At 38.3% G+C, this 22,495-nt stretch overlaps 2 protein-coding genes across 2 annotated transcripts; one reads left to right on the top strand and one right to left on the bottom strand.

The window, feature by feature from the left end:
- Positions 1 to 5,577: 5,577 nt before the first annotated feature.
- On the bottom strand, positions 5,578 to 6,565 carry LOC105859912 (olfactory receptor 2D2). Its single transcript, XM_012744162.3, has one exon. It carries the CDS (start codon positions 6,563 to 6,565, stop codon positions 5,612 to 5,614), a length of 954 nt encoding a protein of 317 aa, XP_012599616.2. The 3' UTR covers positions 5,578 to 5,611.
- Positions 6,566 to 16,064: 9,499 nt separating this feature from the next.
- Positions 16,065 to 17,009, top strand: LOC105859893 (olfactory receptor 2D3-like). Its single transcript, XM_076001389.1, has one exon. The coding sequence runs from the start codon at positions 16,065 to 16,067 to the stop codon at positions 17,007 to 17,009; it is 945 nt and encodes a 314-aa protein (XP_075857504.1).
- Positions 17,010 to 22,495: the final 5,486 nt, after the last annotated feature.

Here is a 22,495-nt window from a genome sequence, read left to right as displayed (position 1 = left end):
GATGTCACTATCTCGGCCACCCATGTATACAATCTGTGGTTGTTTGGCATCGCCATCATTCCTGACTCTGAATTTATATGCTACTAATAAACAGTCATTTTCTTAAACTTATTCACACATAAATACTTAACAGTAAAAATGGGACATACATTAATACACTGAAAAATAGTTTAGGGTAAACAAGGAACACAGTCCCATCAGCAGAGTATGTGGGAACTCTGAACAAACTGTATGTTGTTCGCCTGTGTCTTGACTGCAATCTGTCACATGAAGTCAGGTGTGGAATTTTCCACTTGAGGCATCATGTCAATGCTCAAAGCTTTGGATTTTGGAGCATTTAAGATTTGGGATGTTCAAATTAAGTATGCTCTATCTTTACAGAGAGATTCTAGTCTAGAGGAGCACTTTTCACCCTCTTCTTCAGACTGATGCAATGGCTCAGCTCAGAAGGGAAAACAGTTCCAGCAGGTGAATCCATGCTTGGGCCCAGTCACCTGGGTTTTTCGAGCAGTAGCTAGCACCAGTGTTGAGAAAAATCATTATTTTAAGTGTTATTTTACCATTATTTCACCATCTTGGAGGACACCCGGCATTTCACCAGCATTTTTAGAGGCCTGGTTTCATGAGCTCACAGCCTCAGGTGACTCTCACAGAGATTTCTGATGACAGAAGGGAATGGAATTTGTAGCAAACAATTCTATACATCTTAAGGATCTAGTCCCACATGACTTCAGGGTCCTTCACCTTCATGTGGTCATGGGCTCTCTTACCCTTTTGCCTTGCCTTCTGCCATGGTTGGACCCAGCATTCCTCCCCTCCAGAGCATGCAGCAATAAAGCACCATGTTGGAAGGGTAGAGCAGCCCTCACCAGAAAACTGAACCTGCCAATGCCACAATCTTAAACTTTCCAGCCTCCAGAACTGTGAGAAATAAATTTCTGTTGTTCATAAGTGACCTGGTCTCAAGTACTTTGTTATAGCAGCACAAACAAAGACAAAAATATTGAGAGAAATCTTATAAAGTTGTGCCATTAAAAAATAGCTGTACTGGCAGTGAAGTGACTGCAACCTTAACATAACCCTTGTTCAATTAGTGAGCAGTGTGCAGCCTTCAGTGGACCTTTGAAGAAACCTGGTCAGAAATATCATACCTATGAGAGGAGGGCTGTCATTATCCCTTCTATTTTGGACCTTTTCCATTTCCCTGCCTCTTAATTGGCTGTATTCCATGCTTGAGCCTGTTTTCTGGCAACACTTGCTAGTTAAAATTTTTATTTTGCTTAGCTAGCTAAGTATGACTTTTCTAAAGATCAGTCTCCTCACAAGTGATTCATGGCATATATCAATTTTAGAAAATATCATTCCACAATTCTGTCATATCTTACCAGTTATTGAGGTAATCTGATGCCTCTGCGTTGGTTTCTGGTCCCTGGGTGAGGAATACTAGTGCCCGGATCTTTAGGAAGGGTCTTTCCATTTCTGAGGGTTACTTGGACCCTATTCCCCCTTGGATTGGTGGTAGGAGCAAGGCAGATCTCAGCTGCTGCCTACCAGCCTGGATGTGTGTGCTTCTATGGTTGCTTGATCCGCCGCTAGGGGGAGACACTGAAATGTTATCCGTGTTCTAACATGCTTGGAAGGCTGCTCCTGATAAGGAGGGCTACTTGGTGCACCTGCTGTAGCTTTCGCAAGAATTTTCCTTCCCTGACCAGGAACCCCACTGTTGGCAGCTGCCTGGACGCGGAGAGCAGGTCCCAGAGTTATGATCCCACTAGATGACCTAAGCTTGTGTGACAGGTCACATCACTGGCCTGTGAACTATTGATCTGCACCAAGGCTCCACAAATTCATGCCAGTGGCACAGGGAAAGTGGCTCTTCTTACCTCTCCTTACCTCTAGGGGTGGAGCCTACCACTTTGAGGAGGAAAGTCTCTACACTAGGAGCAGGGGTTGATGTCAGACCGCCCAGCGCCACAGTGCCTGGGAATGCCAGGACTGGGGAAGTACTCAAAATTCACCCAATGAAACAGGCCTGGCTCGCTGACAACAGGTCACAGAAGGGCGGATCCTGTTGCCAGTGTCCCTGGGCTGGAGGAGGGTGCTGCCTGAAACTGCAGCATGCCACAGCCTCTCGGTTGTGGACCCTAAAAATGGCAGCCGCCCACACTCAGAGCACTAGCACTGGGGCGACTGTTCAGGAGTTGGAGGAGTCAACTGGACGCCTGTTATCTCTTGTGTGTCGCCCTCCCCCAATCTCTGTCTGCCAGCAGGTCTTGCTCTTTCTGAATTGCCCTGAGCTGGCCTAATAATCTGCAGCGATTTCCAGGGTGGGGCCCCCTTTTCAGTGTTCACTTCCTTTGCTCTGGTCCCGCTGATGTCCAGGGACAGGGTGCCTGTCTCCTAACTCCCTCCAGGGGTAGCTCAGACCAGTCCCTCCCCTGCCCAGTGCAATCCTAGTCCAGGGCACCAGGGAAGTTCAAGATACCTCCCGCTATTGTCCCCTTTCCACGGAGCCCAACATCTCCTGCCACACTTTTGCACCGACTTCAGGCAGGTCCCTGTCTGAGTGGGTGTGGAGGTCAGTGGGGAAGCAGGACATTCTCCTGTGGGTCAGATCACACCGTACTCACTGGCTGGGCAGGCCCAGCCACCCCACTGTCTATTCTCTATTGTTTATCTGGCTCTCTCCAGGCTTCCTGATCCTATCTCCAATTCACCTTTTTCCCCCGTATGTTGTGTGTCCCACGCTGTTTCCCCGCAGTTTCACGACACTGCTCTTGTCGGGGAGTGATCCACTCCTGCAAAGCAGTCCCAGTTCTTCACCTCTTTCTCTGTGAGCAGACAGCCAGGAGGTCACCTTTACTCTGCCATATTTCATCTCTAGATTCCTATATTTTAGAAGAGAAAGTTCTCAGATCAATAACCTTGGCTTCCACCTTAACAAACTAGAAAAATAAAAACAAATTAAGATCAAAGCAAATGGAGAAAGGAAATAAGATAGATCAAAGAAGAAATCAGTGAAATGGAAAATGGAAAAACAATAGACAAAAATCAATGAAACAAAAACGCTTGTGCTTCTCATAAAAATCAACTCCCCTTGGTAACAGACGTAAACCTATTGTGTGAAACTATTGGAATTCTAGAGGAAAACATTGGAAATACACTTCTAGACATTGGCCTAGGCAAAGAATTTATGAAGAAGACCCCAAAGGCAATTGCAGCAACAACAAAAATGAATAAATGGGACCTGATAAAATTAAAAAGCTCCTGCACGGGCAAAGAAACGGTTACCAGAGCAAACAGACACCCTACAGAATGGGAGAAAATTGTCTAAAGGTACACATCCGATAAAGGGCTAATAACTAGAATCTATTTAGAACTCAGGAAAATCAGCAAGGAAAAATCAACCCCATAAAAAGTGGGGTTGAACAGAAACTTTTCAAAAGAAGAAAGAATAATGCCCAACAAACATATGAAAAAATGCTCAACATCTCTAATCATCAAGGAAATGCAAATGAAAACCATAATGAGATATCAATTATCTACAGTGAGAATGGCCTTTATCAAAATGTCCCAAAATGATAAATGTTGGCGTGGATGTGGAGAGATAGGAACACTCCTACATTGCTGGTGGGACTGCAAACTAGTGCAATGTCTGTAGAAAGCAATATGGAGATACCTTAACGAAATAAAAGGAGATCTACAATGGGATCTAGCAATACAATTACTGGGCATCTACCTGACAGAAAAAAAGACACTATATAAAAGATATCTGCACTCGAATGTTTACAGCAGCACAATTCATAATTGCGAAGATGTGGAAATAACCCAAGTGCCCATCAATACATGAGTGGATTAATAAAATGTGGTACATATATTTCATGGGGTACTATTCGGCTTTAGGAAATAATGGTGATATAGCATCTCTTGTATTTTCCTGAATAGAGCTGGAACCAATTCTACTAAGTGAAGTGTCCCAAGAATGGAAAAATAAGCACCATATGTACTCACCAGTAAATTGGTTTCACTGATGAACACCTAAGTAGACATATACGAATAACATTTATCAGGCATCAGGCAAATGGGAGGAGGGAGGAGGGGACGGGTATATACACACATAATGAGTGCAATGGGCACTGTCTGGGAGAAGGACACATTTGAAGCTCTTACTCCAGGGAGAAAGGGAGGAAAAAAACACACGTAACCTAAACATTTGTACTCCCATAATATGCTGAAATTGAAAAAAACTAGTGCTTAGAGATCAGTAAAATTAATAAGCCCAGATTGATCAGAAAAGTAAAAAAAAAGGAACAAATTACCAATATCAATGAGAGAGATGATGTCACTGCAGATTCTACAGCAGTAAAATGATAATAAGGAAATGTTATCAACAATTTTTTGTCAATAAATCCATTAACTTAAATGAAACTGACAAGTTCCTTGAACAGCACAAATTTTCAAAACCTACTCAAGGAATACATATAACCTCAATAGTCCTTTTTCGATTGAAGAAATCAAAATTGTGGTTTAAAAACTGTCCTACAAAGAACACCTCAGGCCCAGGTAGCTTTATATTAAATGCAAATGGTCTAAACACCCTAATTAATGTTTGAATTAATATTTGAATTCTAGCAAAGATTTAAGAAAAAAACAATAATAATTAACAGGGGATCAGAAAATGGGTGGAGAATGAGCTGGAAATATTTCTTCCCACGGTGTCCTTGCCTCCATATAACCTAGGTCCACACATCCTGTATGGTGCCCCTTGCATAGAGCTACCTTCTCCAGGTTCTAGCTCCCGCCACGTGGTCCTTTAGGCTTAGGAGCAATTACAGCTTCTCACTATTGTTAGCCCTGGGATGTGTCACTATTTTTTCTTGTTTTCCAAAACCCTGTGTTCATGTCTATGAAGGTCTATCCTGATAGATATGATCATTATGTATCTAAAAAGAGTATGAGAAGGACAGCAGAGTTCATCTATTCTGCTTCATTGTACCCATGTTCCTCACCACCCACATTAAACACACACAAAGGTGCACACACAGACTCACATGTAGCACCTACCTCATAGTGAGTGAATAAATAATGGTTGTTAATTTACTGATCATTTGATGATGCAGAGAGACTCAGAAATACTGAAAGATGAAGAAATTGGAGTAGGATCTGGGATAGGTAGGTGATAATACATACCATGATTAAAATGGTAAATTTTATAAGGTTTATATAACGTGAATGTTTCTCAGGTGATTTCCTAACCCTTAAGTATCAAAAGGCCAAGCAGAAGGAAGCAGATCCTCCTTCCCATTGCTCCCTGAATTATTGTTCTTCTCTGAATACAAAGGAAATGCTAGAGGAAAGATAGAGGGTGTGTCCATGGACAAGACCCAAAGATGAGAATCTTACCATTTTTTAGTAATTTTTATTTATCATTGACATAATAATGGTACATATTTATGGAGTACATTGTGATGTTTCAACACATGTAAACATTATATGATTAACAAATCCGAGTAATTACCATATCCATCACTTGAAATCTTAGCATATTTTAGTTTCACAAAGAAGACTACTCAGCAAGTCCTACAAGTAGAAAGCCACAGGGTCTCTGAGTTCACTGCCACCTTGAGGTTCCAAGCCTGCATGGGAAATTCCTTGTGGCTACTTTCCTTAGAGCTCCCTTCACATCCTTGTTCCTCAGGCTATAGATGAGGGGATTAAGCATGGGGGTCACCATGGTATAGAAAACAGACACCAGCTTTTTGTGCTCTCTGGAAGACTTGGGTGTCATGTAATTGATAATTGCTGATCCATAAAAGAGGATGACCACGATGAGGTGGGAACCACAGGTAGAAAATGCCTTGAGCCTTCCTGCAGCTGACTTCATCTTGACCACAGTCACTAGGATGTGGCCATAGGATACCAAAATTAGTGAAACAGGTACGAGGAGAATCACAACCCCCATGAGGAAAATTGCCATCTCTGATGTGCGGGTGTCTGTGGATGCCAAGATCAGTAGTGCAGGAGCCTCACAAAAGAAATGAGCAATACTGTTACTGCCTTGGTAGGGTAGCCTTAGAGTGAAGGTGGTGTCCACCACAGATACCAGAATGCCACTGGTCCATGATCCTGTGGCCAGCTGGACACACACTTTCCATGTCATGATGCTAGAGTAATGCAAAGGACTACAGATTGCCACATACCGATCATAGGACATCACTGCTAGAAGGGCACACTGTGTACACCCAAAAATGAGGTAGAATAGAACTTGAGCCGCACAATGTGTGAATGAAATGATCTTCTTCTGGGAAAGTAGGTGGACTAGGGCCTGAGGAACTATGTTGGTAGAGAAACAGAGGTCAGCCAGAGACAAGTTGCAGAGAAAAAAATACATGGGTGTGTGAAGTTGGGAATCAATGTGAACAAGGGACATGAGAAGCAGATTTCCAAGCACAGTGACCAGGTAGACACCCAGGAATAAGAAGAATAGCAGGTGTTGGGTGTGTGGGTCATCAGAGAGGCCCAGAAGGAGGAATTCTGTCACCTGAGTCTGATTTGTCTGTTTCATAGTTTGTCTCACTTTTCAGTAAGAAGTCTCTATATGCTAAATATAGGCACGCATAACCGATAAAATTATATAATTCAGAGTTGCAGGACTTAGGAATTGCCCACAATGACTATGACAAACTTCAAGAAGCCCCTGTAGAAGATCTTTAGAAGATGATCTTGCTACTTTCATTGGAACATTTTCAGTGTTGCGAAATAATACTTTAAAAGATGCTACATTCATTGTTGGTATCATCTGGCAAATGTAGAGAAGATTTTTAAAAAATCACCTTCATTATTCTGAATATCACATTTCTAATAATACAATAACAAATACAGACTGGATTAGTCTGTAATGTCACGCCATTTAATTTCAGTTTAATATCAACTAAAGCCCCTGAGTCTTACATGCTCTTGCCATATCTCCTCCCTTATGATTATGTAAAATTTTCAATGATGTTCTTACTTTCTGAAAGGAAATCACAAAGGTATAAGAAGTCAGCAATAGCCAATATTCCTTGTAGAAATGATATGTTTCTTCAAGAACATAACCTATGTTGAGAAAGCTGGGGAGCCAAGGGGTAACTCACGATGCCCCGTGGCATTGCTGTCTGTAGCTTCAGCTTGAGCTCTGTTCAGTCTCAACTATGAATGAACTTTCAAAATATCAGAACACATCATCACAGCGGAATTTCCAATTTAAGCCACCTGTTTGCCTAGTTTCCTACTCAATCTACCTCTAGCCCATCATCTCTCTGCTAAACATTATCTGCATAATCTGTCAACTCCTTTGAAAAACTATGTCTGTCTTTCTCATCTCTGTGTCCTTTATATGACATAGCATGGAGCTTGATTCCATAAATCATCATTAATTAAATAAAGTAAAATAAAAATAACTTGTCATATAGACAAGCACAGTTGTTTAGAAGGCCTGCAATATCCCTGGAGAGATTCAAAAGAATTTGGAAGTTAATAATAAAATTTCATGGAGCTGTTTGAAAAAGAAGGGAGATAAGTTTGCTTTAAAGTATAAAGATTAAGGTCCTATGCAAGGGTTGGGCTGTCAATCCTTTATCCATCTGGTAAAAATGTCTCAAAATAATATTTCTAATACATCAAATAAAATGTGTAGGATTACCAGTTATATTAAAATACAGTTATCAAAATAGTTTTAGAAAAATGTGTAAACAGCAATACATGTGCTTCCTTATTAATACATTAAATTTTTGATATGTATTGGTGGGTCTAATAGTCACCTTTATTTCAAATAATGATAAGCTAAAATATTTGGAGATCTCTTCAACACCTGCTATGTGCTATAAAAATATTAATACTTCTAATTTCCTTTGTTGACAAAGTCATAGATACTTCTAATATTTGTGTGAGTTACTTATATGCATTCAAAGTGGAAGTAAATGTCAACTGTCAGTTAGAGAAAGTAAAAATAAAGAAGTAGCGATTCACTCCAAACTGAAGAACCCCCTGAATTCCAGTCAAGAACTGCTGAACTCCAGGAAGCCTCAGGAGTCCCAGAAGAAGGAATTCTGTCACCTGTATCTGATTTGACTGTCTGATAGTTTGTCTCCCTTTCCAGTAAGACATCATTATATGCTAAATAGTGCTAGAGAGTGTAGGAGGACTGGAAGAGGATGAATAAGGAGTGCATGAGTTTGTATTGGAGTGATGAAAATGTCCTGCATTGGTCTGGTCTGTGAGTTGAAGTGAAGAAAGATTTCAATTCATAGTTCGTCTTAAGACTAAAGCTGGAATTTGGCATTGGTAGGAGGGTCCTATTGCACTGCTATTTAATTGTTTGTTGCTTTAGCTTTTTAGCATTCATACTTATTGTATTTGTAGGCTGAAAGTCTTAAGCAAACAGCCTTGTCCAACCCAAGCATCACCTATATGACACAATCCAATATGTAACTCTTCTACCTTTACCCATAGCTGTTTAGCCACGGACTGCCTGCTGCTTTCCCCACTTCCGGGGTTTTCTCCCACAACATTTCACCTCCAGACAGGAATTCAGTTTTCCTGAGTCTATGTCACCTCGAATGGGAAAAATTTGACCTAATGTCTCTTCCCTTCTACATCTGTTTACCACCAAATAAGGAATCCTGAATACAATTTCATCTTCGTGTTCCACTTTAACAATGTACAGATTAGTTAATTTTTAAAGGTTATTTTTAAATTCAAAATACACCTTTTATCTCCTCTCTTTTACAAATCCAGGAAAATCTGTCAAACAAAAACACTTATGTGAGATGATATAAACACAATGGTTACATGATATGATATTACCCATATATATATATATATATATATATATATATATATATATATATACAGGCAAATGGAGGAAGAGATGTTGACTCAATTTTAGTAAAATAAAAACCATTGCTACCAAATTTTAAATCTTCGAAAGGATAAAATTCTCTTACCTAATCCCCAAAGGGACTCTATATTTCTTCTCAATATTCTTTATTTCAATTTCGGTTGCCTATAGTCCACGTTTTGAAGAAGATATGTAATTTAATTTTTAAATTTTGTTTGCTTAATTACATTTGAATTATACATCAAATATACATTTTCCATAAAAATAATAAATTAGACATTATCAAAATTGAATACTCTTGTGCTTCAAATGACACTATGAAGGAAATAAAAATATAATTCACAGATTGGGAGAAAATTTTGGGAAATTATGTATGTGATAAGGGACTAGGATCTAGAATACATAAAAAACACAACTTGATAATAAAAAGACAAATAATCTAATAAATGAAAAAAGAATCTAAATAAATATATTATTTTCAGATATTGCAAACAACCAGAAAGCACACGAAAATATGCTCAAGGTCATTGGCTATAAGGGGAATGCAAACCAAAATCACAATGGCACACCACTTTATACTAGGATGGCTAGCAGGTTACCATACGAAGCAGCAATTCCACCAGTAGGTATATACCCAAGAGAATTGATTTCTATCCCTTCTTTGTGAGGCTCATAACCACATATTTTTAAGATTCTGTTTAGGAAAAATATTCTCTAGGAACACTTCTATACGTTTTCCATTCCCCATCCCCAGGCATAGCACACATAGACATGGACACACACAAATACACACTCGCAAACACCCAGTCCGTCTTAGATATACAATGGACCTACAGCATCATGTACTTACCTCCATCATAGCTCTTAACAAATTGTATTGACATAATTTGTCTTTCTTTGTGACTGTAAGAGATTTAAGGTCAGGGACCACATCTGAGTCATCTTTATTCACAAAAAGTAAGATCAATCATGGTACACAATTAAGTATCCAAAATATGTTTCTTGAACTGATTTGACCTGAGGCAAAACAGCAGGCGGCAGAGGGGGGAACATGAGTCAGAGATCAGTGTGAGTTGTGACTTGTCAGGTGGTAGGAGTTCTCCCTGACCCTGGGATTACAGCATTAGAAGGTAGCAGCCCTAACCTCTCCTGATTTGGTTTTAAAATGTTATTTTCCCATGCAAGGAGAGGAAAAATGTTCCCCCAGGTCATTGTGAATCTGCCTCCCGGGTCAAAAAACAAAGTCGTGTTTATTGTTATTTTATTCTGCCTTTTCTCCAGATTTAACATACACTTGTGAGTTCCCGTCTCTAAAAATAAAATATGTGATTAGATATGGAACAGGATGACAGGGTCACAAAAACATGCATTGTCTAATTTGACATAAATTTTAGGAAGAGAAATAAGAGTGAACACATAGGGAATGAAGAGAAAAATACTGTTTCTCTTCTGGTTCCAAGTTCATTCATGCTTAAAATCACCTATTCCTTATCTTGCATACCCACTTACTATCTTTCAAACCCACCTCAATCGAGGCATAAGAATCACAAGAATCCTCACCCAAAGGACCAATACTGACTCAATGGAAGGTCTATTTATGTCTTCATAAGGTGAGCACCAGAATTATTCTTCACAGGAAGTTTCACATTATAATTGTGTAAGGTAGATTCACTATGAAAAAAATTTGGCTAGATGTATTGCAGAAGATTTAGCCCCAAGAATCAGATTAGTTGGATAAAATCAGTTGAATTTTAACAATCCAATCTATGAAGAATTTGAAATCAATTCACTACTAATATATCCTCAGTTAGCCCCTTTTTGTTCAACCTGAGCCTTCTCTTTTCCTCCCTCTAATAATCTTACCAATATTGTTTCATGTGATGGAGAAAAAGATCAACTTAGCCTGTCAGCGCCAGGACAGACACTCCCCTGTTGAGGGGGAAGCGCAGCAGGTGCGTTGGCTGCAGTCAGGGCAGCACAGAGACAGTGGGCACCTTTTCCTAAAGGCAAACAGCTCAGTAAAATCTCCCAAGTCCACCCTAAGGACACGGCAGGAAGGGGAATCACCACATTCCCACGCCCTGCCAAGGTCTTACCATTGACATAGGGGTATACTGTGCAACAGTACTTCCATTTAAATGGCATGAACGGGGCATACTAAGAGCAGTCTCTGGAGAGGCTGAAGTGCTCAGGAGAATTCTGAGCCATTAGGGTGGATCCTGAGCTGCGTTTCCCATCAGAAGGCCCCAAACTGTTACAAGGAAGATAGAAAATAACATGTAGTTAGCACTCATATCTCCATTTACTGGCCCCATCACTAGCTCTACTTTCAGGTCTTCCCTCTGGGGAAGAATGTGTGGAGAAAACTCGGTATTTGTTTTTTGTAGGAAAAAATACCAGGTTGCAGCTTGAGTCTACCGCATACTCTCTATATGATTTTGAGAATGTTCATCATTTGTAGAATGTGAATGTGTCTCAGATAGTAGTAATTAGATGAACGTCTTTAACATAATGTCTTCACATGAGAAGAGCTCAATAAACACTACCCTAATTATCATGATCAAGACCAGGGGATTAAGATTATGGACAAGTATCGGAGTTTTGGCAGATGTCATATGTTCGATATTGCTTAGGAAATCTATTATACATTTTCAGAAACCTAAACTACCCAGATGAGAAGCTGAAGAACCAAGCACAAATCCACTGCAAAGACACACACACACACACACACACACACACACACACACACACACACACACACAACTAAGAATACTTCAAGCTGGGTTGTGCATGGGTGGGGAGTGAAGATTAGGGTCTGAAAACAAGAGAGCTTCTGGCAGAAGCTTCTGGCAGTTGTGGCTCCTGAATGACTACCCAAAGAGAGAGAGCCAACTGAACAGGAACCAGCTATCACAAAACTAACTGGGCAGAATATTCTAGTTGGTAAAGTTAGTTAATTGTGTGGTAACAATCTTCATTTCTTTATTGATTTTTCTGTCAATTTGTTTTAAAATTTACTAAGAGAAATTCATCAAAATATATGTAAATTTTATGTTTAGTAAACTTTGTTATTTTGTATTTTCATATTTTGAAATAATTTTAGGGTTTAAAATAATTGAAAGAATAGTATAAAGAACTCTCATACCTCCCTTACCAAGATTCTCTAATTATTAACAATGTACCAAATTTCCCTATCACTTGTCTCTATTTATATACATATTATTTTAATAATTAGACACTAAGCTATAGACATGATGCCCAGAATATAAAGAACTTCCTAAAATTAACAGAAAAAGTAAAAATAATTCTGGTTTTTAAAAACGTCAGAATACTTGAACACTTTCAATATAGGAAACACAAATAGCTAATAAGCACTACAAAGTTACACAAGATAATTAGCCACCAGGGTATATAAATTAAAACCACAGCAAAATGCCACTAACCTTAATCAAAATGCATAAAATGACTGAGAGTGTGGAGCAATTTGCATTGCTTATGATAGCACAAATCAGTCAATTCAAAAAGTCCATTTGGATGTATCTTTGCATACTAAGCTAATCATATGTCACTTCCCTATGATCCAGTACTTCCACTCCTCAGTATATACTCAATAGAGACCAATGTTTATATCCAACGAAAGACATATAATAGGATGTTTATATCAGCTTTATTAATTATAGCCCAAATTGGAAACAATATAAATTTCCATGGACAATAGAAAGAATAAATTGTGATACAGTCATGCAGTGGAATGCTATAAAATAAATGATGTTTAGTAAAGAAGCCAGACACACAAAAAAGTGCATACTGTATGATTTCATTTATTTGAAGCTCAAGAACAGGTAAAACTAATTTATGCTTTTAGAATTCCAAATAATGGTTACTTTTGAGGAAATGATGACTTGTAGTTTTCTGGGAGCCTTTTGATGTGCTGTGAATGTTCTACATTCGAATCTATATAACATTTACACAAGTATATACATGTGTAAAAATGTATTGAGCTATACTTAAGATTGGTGCATATTCCTACTGTATGAAAGCAATACTTCATTAAAAAGGAGAAAGAGTAGAAGGAGGACGATAAATAGGAGAAAAAGGAGGAGGAGGAGGAGCAGGAGGAGAGGAGGAGGAGGAAGGTAGAAGAGAAAAAATGGAGTTAAACATTTAATTTAAATTGCTGGGGGCTGGAGTTGAGGAGGGAAGGGATAGCAGAGCATATCCAAAGGCATACACAGGGAAATAATAAAGATAAAAGAAGAAATCAAGCAAATAGACAACAAATGTAAATAAGGTTATCAAAATCTAAAACTGGTTCTTTGCAAAGATTACTAAAATAGTCGAAACTCTGTCAAAACTTATTTTTAACACTGAAAATGGTGAAATAGGGGACTCCAGTGGGTCATCCTTCAAAAGAAATATAAAAAAAAAAGAAAAATACTATCAGAATAAACTTTATCTGAACTCTAGAAAATAGTCAAAAGTTTATGGCAATAAATAAAATACATAATAAATACATAAATAAATAAACAAGGAGACTTTGAAATCTTTATAGTAATATGTAATATACTGAGGAATATGATTAACTCTACTTTTTGCACCTGAAAATCAAACAAATAATAAAACAACAACAAACAGGAGAAATTAAGATTGCATGCTACTTGTTTGGAAGTATAAAGTCAGAAAAGGAACAGACTAAAGAGTACAAAAATAGACTGAATCCAGCAGGAGTTTAGCATCTCATGTAAAACATATTTCAAATTGATGTGAAATTTTCCCATAAATGGTTGTAAGTGAGCATTTGGGGGAAAAAATCAAGATGCATTACTTGATTAGAAAGTCAGCATCTAGATGATCTGATATCTGCTCATTTTCATTCCTATTTAATTGCCATATAAACAAAGACACAATGTTGATAACTTGCTAACCTCTAAGACTATACCCGTTGGTGTCATTTTGAATGACATTGATGTAAGATACGAAAGAAGGGTGAGTATAATGTAGAAACTTCAGTATGTGATTTCAAATATAACACAAATTGTCCCAGGGTGTCTCAGAGGATGGAAAAGGTAATAAAGTTGAGGGCTCTTAAAGCTCCCGGGAATGCCCCGTTTGCATAACTCTCAGGACCTCACCTTTAAATCTTGTCTCAAAGGAAAATACTCTGTTCAGAAGGGGGACCTAGGAGAACTGGAGTTTGTATATTGAGTCAAGTAAAGCAGAAAGGCTTGAGATGAAGTTAAACTCCTAGGATGACTCTGGTGCAGCCTTGGGAGGAAATGCTCAGGAGGCAAGCTACAGATGGGTGCTTTCCTTCAGATGTGGATCTGCAGACTACGGAAATCACTCCCTCTCTCCTTGACCAGTGATCCCACATTGGAGGGATCCTGCTTTGCCTCTACCCTCAGGTGAGAGAGGAGAACCTGCTGATAAGCCTCAGTCTGCAGCATTCTGCAATACTGGTGGAGGGGGTTGGAGGTGGGCACGATGTTGGGGGAGATCAACTTTGCCATTCGCACTCCTACACAACAGTCTTTTTGGGTATTTAGGATATCCATCACTTTAAGTATTTATCATTTCTTTGTGTTGGGAATATTTCAAGTCCTCCCTTCTAGCTATTTTGAATACGTTGTATTGTATATACGAATATATACAATACGTTGCTGTTAACTATAGTCATCCTACTCTGCTATTGAACATTAGAACTTGTTCCTTCTATGTACCTGTATGTGTGTACCCATTAACCAAATTTTATTCATTACCATCCCCACACACAGACACACCCTGCTCAGTCTCTGGTAGATCATTCTACTCTCTACCTCCATGAGATTAAGCTGTTTAGCTCCCACATATGAGTGAGGATATGCAATATTTGTATTTCTTTACTTGGCTGATTTCACTTAACATAATGACCTCCAGTTCCATCCATGTTGCTGCACATGACAGAATTTCATTCTTTTTTAAGGCCAAATATTATTCTATTGTGTATATACACAAAATTTTCTTTATCCATTCATCTGTTGATAGCCACTTAGGTTATAATCATTTAAAACTTTTATAGTTATACTTCTTATGTGTGAAATGCTAAAAAAAAAACAAACAGTAGTTTTTGTTATGTTTTTTGCTGTTAAGATCTTAGATTGACCAGGAGAAAATTTATTTCTCAGTTTTGGAATTGTACTTAGTTAGAATTATAATGAATGTTTTTCTTACATTCAGTAACTATTTCCATTTCTTCTTTGTAGTCTGTTCATGTTCTTGGCTTATTATTTATTGACCTAACAATTTTCATAGTGTTATTTCATGTGTTATTTCACTTAGCATATGTTTCATAGTGTTTTATATGAATTCTAGGTAATAAAGTTATTAACCTTTTCTCTGGCATCCTCCTCAAATATTTTCCTCAGTTTCTGATTTATCTTCTAAAATTGCTTATGACATTGTCTCACAGGGAAGTCTTTCAATTTATGTTGTAAACTCTACACATATTTCCTTTCATAGTTTCTTAGAAGGCTTTTGTGCTTTTAAAGTCTAGTCTTATATGACCAGATATCACAACAATTTTAACTTATTTTTTCTTTCTTTGTTTTTTAATTTTAATATTTGGTTGATTAGTCCAAGTGAAATGGTCTTTAATGTCGATATTCGAAGGACTTATTTTTAAGTACAGCAAAGTTTTTAAAAGAGGTCAAATTAAGTTTGATGCCTAAAAACAGTTTCATGCTTCTGAAGTACATGTTATAATTAAATATATAGTATTTTGAACAGTTAATGGTACAGTTTTCTACATGGGGAGAGTTGTAATAACTATATACACATTTATTTCCTAACAATATGCTTATAGCCAGTTAGTAAAATTCACATTAATTCTAACATCCTTATATCAGAATTAGCCAGAAAAAACTTTAACAATATTATACCCTATCTATAACAAAGTGGTATTGGGGAGAGGGGCTTTTGTGTTTTTATTTTAGAAAAAAAATTAAAGTTGATTTATACTACAACTAAGTGACAAGAATAAAAATATCCATTCATTGTCAATTAGAACATGTTGGATATCAAAGAGCTAGAAATATCCAATTTGGTTGCAATTCTAACATGTGCCTCTTCTACAGGACTTAATGTCATAAACCCAATAAAAGTTTGTTCTTTTTGCTTGAGCCAAACAGGTCAACAGGCATAAATCTGAATGGGAGAAGAAAACCAAACCTTTGTGGCTGAGTTTATCCTCCTGGGCCTTTCACAAGACCTGCACACCCAGATCCTGCTATTTATTCTTTTCCTCCTCATTTATCTGCTGACTGTGCTTGGAAATCTGCTCATCATCATTCTCATCTTCATGGATTCTAGACTTCACACTCCCATGTACTTTTTTCTTAGAAACCTCTCTTTTGCAGATCTCTGTTTCTCTACTAGCATTGTTCCTCAAGTGTTGGTTCACTTTTTGGTAAAGAGGAAAAATATTTCTTTTTTTGCATGTATGACACAGGTAATTGTCTCCCTTCTGGTTGGGTGTACAGAGTGTGCTCTGCTGGCAGTGATGTCCTATGACCGGTATGTGGCTGTCTGCAAGCCCCTGCACTACTCCACCATCATGACCCAGCAGGTGTGTCTCAAGTTGGCCATAGGGTCCTGGGCTAGTGGGACACTAGTGTCTCTGGTAGATACCACCTTTGCTTTCCATCTTCCCTATCGGGGACAGAACATAATCAATCACTACTTTTGTGAACTCCCTGCCCTTCTGAAGCTGGCTTCAGCAGACACTTACAGCACAGAGATGGCCATCTTTGCAATGGGTGTGGTAATCCTCCTGGCTCCTGTCTCCCTCATCCTTGCCTCTTACTGGCATATCATCTCCACTGTTATCCAGATGCGGTCTGGGGAAGGGAGGCTCAAGGCTTTTTCCACCTGTGGCTCCCATCTTGTTGTTGTTGTCCTCTTCTATGGGTCAGCAATATTCAACTACATGCGGCCAAACTCCAAGACCACAAAGGTGCAGGATAAGATGATATCTGTCTTCTATATCATGGTAACTCCAATGCTGAACCCCATAATTTATAGCCTGAGGAACAAGGATGTTAAAGGGGCTGTCAGGAAATTAGCTGGAAGAAAGTTCCTCTGTCAGTGCAGGTGACCTCTCGTCTGACTTTTAGCACTGTGGTAACATCCTTAAAAGAGGAGCAGGGTTTTAGTAGGTTGTTATGAATTAGTCATTTCAGAAGGAACCATAAAAGTGAAGGACATTTTCTAAAAACTGAATACTCCACTCAAACCTAGAACATAGGCAAGAAACAAAAGGGCTACCCAGTAGAAATTAAATAACTTCATTGTATTGTAATTTTTTTCCATGTGCTTTTACAATTTAAATCTTGTTATGCAGTCAAATATCAGTCCTCAGTATGAGTGGGACAAATAGTTTTCCATTTTATGTGCTCCTTATCTTTGTAACCTAAAATAATGCACAATAATTTGGGTATAAAAAAGAAACAAAAAGATGAAAGGTTAGGCTATTCCTGATTATGAAGGTACCAGGTTATATTTTGAGAAGTTTGTAGTTAATTCAGCTGCCATGGACATGTTTTAAACACAATCATAATTGAATCTAAGAGGTTTAAACCAGATTATCCTGAAATAATATCTAATACAAATTGCATGTATAATTCTAACATCAAAGGCATTTCAAGTTTGCAAGCCCTGGTCATATGAATCTTGGAATAGACTCTGATTAAAACAATTAAAATATGTGAAAGAGTCTTTAATACTGGGGTCATTCAGGCTCAGAGTATTTCAGCTTGTGAAAAGGTCATATTATATAGTTCATTAGGGTCTCTCCTGAAATCTTCAGAAAATCAGTTTTATATAGTCATCCAACTTTCATATAAGCATAGACTATCAGAGTAAAAAGTGAGGCTTAAATTATTCCATAATATCTCTATTGAATAATTGTCCAGCATTTACCTAAACAGGAATGACAGAGCTCCCTACTTTGTTGATTTATCTCTTTTATGTATAGATAATTTTTGCTATTAGATTTTCCCCACAGTAAGTCAAAATCAATTTTCCCATATGTGCAATCCAGTTTCCTTAGTTTAACTCCTAGAATAATTTTCATTATTCTTACATTCCACAAGTTACTGAAATCAGTTTCTATATTTGTCCAGATTCAATTATCACTGCTAATCACTTTAAAATTCTTTTATGTAAAATGCTTTGATACCCAGTATTCATGTTGGTCATCCTCCTTTGAATAAGTCCAATTTATCCAATGAATATTTCTTCAGAAATCAAAAGAGAAATTAGAATTTTAGAAATTGGAGTTTACCCATCCTAGGATGACCCCCTCATAGGCTTAGATACCTGTATACCATGCCTCATTGTGGCTCAATTTCTCTAGAACAGTCAATTCCAGAGTCCACTTCTGGTTCTCATAAACTCTTGGTCCAAATGAACTGGCTGGAAGTCACTTTCCTTTCTCTTGCCTAAACTTCTAATCATCACATGTTCAAAGAGGGTTCCACGGTCTATAGTCAATCATGAACATGGGGGCTCAGAACCTCACACGTCAGATAGGCTCTGCAGAAGTCCTCCACAATAAAGAGCTATCTGGTAGCTGTAATTATTTGTTTAATTCATGAATTCATTTTAAACCATTTATTGAGCTCTTATTTCATTTTATTATAGCTTATCCAACTCTGGGTATATGGAATACATCCAGAGAAATGACCAAGGCATAATGTGTTTTAATATACATTATTTGGATCTGTTACTGTCTTTTTAAAATTACTGGAACTGTACCACAATAGACAAACTTTAATATGAATCATGATGATCAGTGAAAACCCTCATTCAGATGATATGTGTTAGTTGAAGAGACATAGATGAGAACAGAAAATTATTAATTGAATTTGGTGACTTTGGCTGCTGGTTATAATCTATATGAGATCTATTTCAGTGAAGAGAGGAAAAGTAAGAAAATGGAAACAGAAAATATGAACACGAATTTGGAGAAGTATTACCATGAAAGACAAGGAAGAAATAAGGTATGGTCAGGAAAGTAGGATTATAGGGGATTTAATTTATTTTATTTTAGATTCCTAGATCACTCCCCCATTTTCCTTGAATACTTTAGCCCCTGGCTCACTGTGGCTCCCTCCAACCCACTGCTTTTGTTATAATTTTCACATAGAATGACATGTTTGAATATTCTGCATACTCACATTCCCTGATCCTCACTTCTCCAATGATCTCAGCTATTCACTGCCTTGGCCATATCTTAAATGTTGCTGTTACTGATAACTGCCATGCCCCTGACCAAACCGCGAACACACAGACTCCTGAACAAAATAAAATGGCTGCTGTTTTAAGGTACTAAGTTTTTAAATGGTTTGTTATGCAGCAGTGGATTCCTGAAACACTGAGAGGATCATGCTCCCCCTCATTCCACCAGAACAGTGCCAATGGGACTTCTTCCCATGACCAGTGGAAAGCTGCCTGTCTGAAACCACTACCTCTCATGCTATGGAGGAAGAGCAGAAAGAAAGGCCCAGAAACTTCTGATACATATACCCAAAAGCCATAATAAAGATGACGTATCAGTCAAGGTTTTAGTTGTAAGTAACAGACACTGACTCTGCATATTTAAGCTAAAAATAAAAAATGTTGAAATAGGCCGGGCACTGTGGCTCATGCCTATAAAACTAGTACTCTGGGAGGCCAAGGCAGGCGGATCGCTCCAGGTCAGGAGTTCGAAACCAGCCTGAGACATAGCAAGACCCCATCTCTACTAAAAATAGAAAGAAATTAATTGACCAACTAAAATATATATATCCAAAATAAATTAGCCGGGCATGGTGGCACGTGCCTGTAGTCCCACCTACTCTGGAGGCAGAGGCAGTAGGATCGCTTAAGCCCAGGAGACTGAGGTTGCTATGAGCTAGGCTGACACCAGGATACTCACTCTAGCCTGGGCAACTAAGTGAGACTGTTTCAAAAAAAAAATTACTGAACTAATGGTAATTCCAGTCCTACAGCCAGAATAACAGGCCAAAATCATTATCACAGAATTGGTCTGATGTATATGATTGCCATTCTGCAAGCACTAGATGATACAGTTTACCCTGGGAATACCATCAAAAACAGCAGTGGTGTCCAGACTTTTTGGCACCAGGGACCGGTTTCATGGAAGACAATTTTTTCCATAGACAGTGGGGTGGGGGGGTGGTAGAGGTGTGTGTGCTGGTTTCGCAATGATTCGAATGTATTACATTTATTGTGCAGTCAAACCTCTCTGCTAATAATAATCTGTATTTGCAGCAGCTCACCAGCATTACCATCACTGCCTCAGCTCTACCTCAGATCACCAGGCATTAGATTCTCATGAGGAGGACACAACCCAGAGCCCTCGCATGTGCAGTTTACAGTAGGGTTCCTGCTCCTATAAGCATCTAATGTTGCAGCTGGTCTGAAAGGGGTGGAGCTTATGTGATGATGAGAGTGATGGGGAGCAGCTGTAAATACAGATGAAGCTTTGCCTGCTCACCTACCACTCCCCTCCTGCTGTGCAACCCGTTCCTATCAGGCCACCAACCAGTACCAGTCCTGCAGCCCATGGTTGGGGACCACAGAAATACAGGGCACTGCTGCTGGAGCTGCTGATTCTAGAAACTGGATATTGCTGTGTCCACTGCCACAGTGAGAAAGAAACAAAAAAGAAATTGTCTGCTGACAACCACAACCTCAGCCAGGTGATCAAGGTTAACGCCAACAATGATAAGTCATGTCAATAGCATGTCCCCTTGGTATGATGTAATGAAAATGCCACTCTATCTCTGTGACCTTCATCTCCAAAACCTCTAACCCGAGTCTAATCATGACAAAAACATCATACAAATCCCAATAGAAAGAACTCCTACAAAATACCTAACCAGTACTCATTAAACTTTCAAGGTCATCAAACTCAAAGTCTGAGAAACTGTCACAGCCAAGAGGAGCCTAAAGAGACATCACTAAATGTAATGTGGTATGCTGGATGGGATCCTGGATCAGAAAAAGACAACAGGTAAAAACAAAACAAATAAAATAACGAAGCAAAGAAATGTTAATAAAATGTTATGGACTTCAGTTAATAATATGGTATCAACATTATTGTCTTAATTATAACAAATGTACCATAATAACAGAAGATGTCAATATAAGGGAAAACTGGTTGCAGGGTATATGGGAACTTTGGACTATCTTTTAAATTTTTCTGTAAATCTAAAACAGCTATTAAAAAATAAACTCTATCTCTAGGAGGCCGAGGTGGGTGGATCATTTGAGCTCAGGAGTTCGAAACCAGCCTGAGCAAGAGCAAGACCCTGTCTCTACTATAAATAGAAAGAAATTAATTGGCCAACTAATGTATATAGAAAAAAATCAGCCGGGCATGGTGGTGCATGCCTGTAGTCCCAGCTACTCGGGAGACTGAGGCAGCAGGATCGCTTGAGCCCAGGAGATTGAGGTTGCTGTGAGCTAGGCTGACGCCATGGCACTCACTCTAGCCTGGGCAACAAAGCGAGACTCTGTCTCAAAAAAAATAAATAAATAAAATCTATTTTTTTTAAATAAAGTGCATCCTTGTTTTTCATGTCACTAGCTCGTTATTCAAAGTCTGGACTGGGTTTATCTAACTGACTGAGTTCAAGTTATATGCTGTGCCATAGATACAACAGAGACAGAAAAAGTGAATTTGGGGTGTTTTCAGCCTCTATGGAAAGGGACAGTCTCTAACTCCCTCCAAGACTCACATAGGAACTATACACACAGAAACAGTATTCAGATGATTAGAAGCTCAAAATTGACAAATGTTCATTACACATAACCTATGAAACCAAATCATCCTCACTAATGTCTTGACTACCTACAAATTTCAGACTTACACATGCAACTCATAATCTGTATATCACATAATATTCTGAGGATGTGTAAAACACAAAATATTGAATAATGAAATATAACAGCTTTGCATAGGAAATGCTTCTGTGGGTGATAAGGCTGTCCTCTTTTGGTTGTGTTTATTAGTATATCTCCAATGCCTAGTACGCTATCTGCCACATATTATAATAGCTCCTCAATAAAAATTTGCTGAATGAATGAATGAGTGTCTAAGGAAAACTGTTGGCTTAAGTCAGGTTATGTTTTCTATCTTTTCCTAAATATAGGTGGAGTATCCCTTATTCAAAATGGTTGGGACCAGAAGTGTTTTGAATTTGGGGTATTTTTGTATTTTGGAATATTTTCATATACATACTGAAATAGATAACTTGGGGATGGAATCCAACTTTAAACACAAAATTCATTTATGTTTTATATATAGCTTATGACATAGCCTGAAGGGAATTTTATACAATATTTTAAATAATGTGCATAAAACAAAGTTTGTGGACATTGAACCATCCTAGAGCAAATATGTCACTATCTCGGCCACCCATGTATACAATCTGTGGTTGTTTGGCATTGCCATCATTCCTGACTCTGAATTTATATGCTACTAATAAACAGTCATTTTCTTATACTTATTCACACATAAATACTTAACAGTAAAAATGGGACATACATTAATGCACTGAAAAATGGTTAAGG

Source organism: Microcebus murinus, chromosome 4, assembly GCF_040939455.1.
Source record: "Microcebus murinus isolate Inina chromosome 4, M.murinus_Inina_mat1.0, whole genome shotgun sequence".
Lineage (NCBI taxonomy): Eukaryota > Metazoa > Chordata > Mammalia > Primates > Cheirogaleidae > Microcebus > Microcebus murinus.
The sequence above is the reverse complement of the archived record's forward strand: the minus strand, read 5'-3'. Positions and strand labels throughout refer to the sequence as shown.

What these genes read in the sequence shown, in the direction of transcription:
- LOC105859912 (XM_012744162.3), bottom strand. Translation starts at nt 6,565, where the DNA reads ATGAAACAGACAAATCAGACTCAGGTGACAGAATTCCTCCTTCTGGGC.
- LOC105859893 (XM_076001389.1), top strand. Translation starts at nt 16,065, where the DNA reads ATGGGAGAAGAAAACCAAACCTTTGTGGCTGAGTTTATCCTCCTGGGC.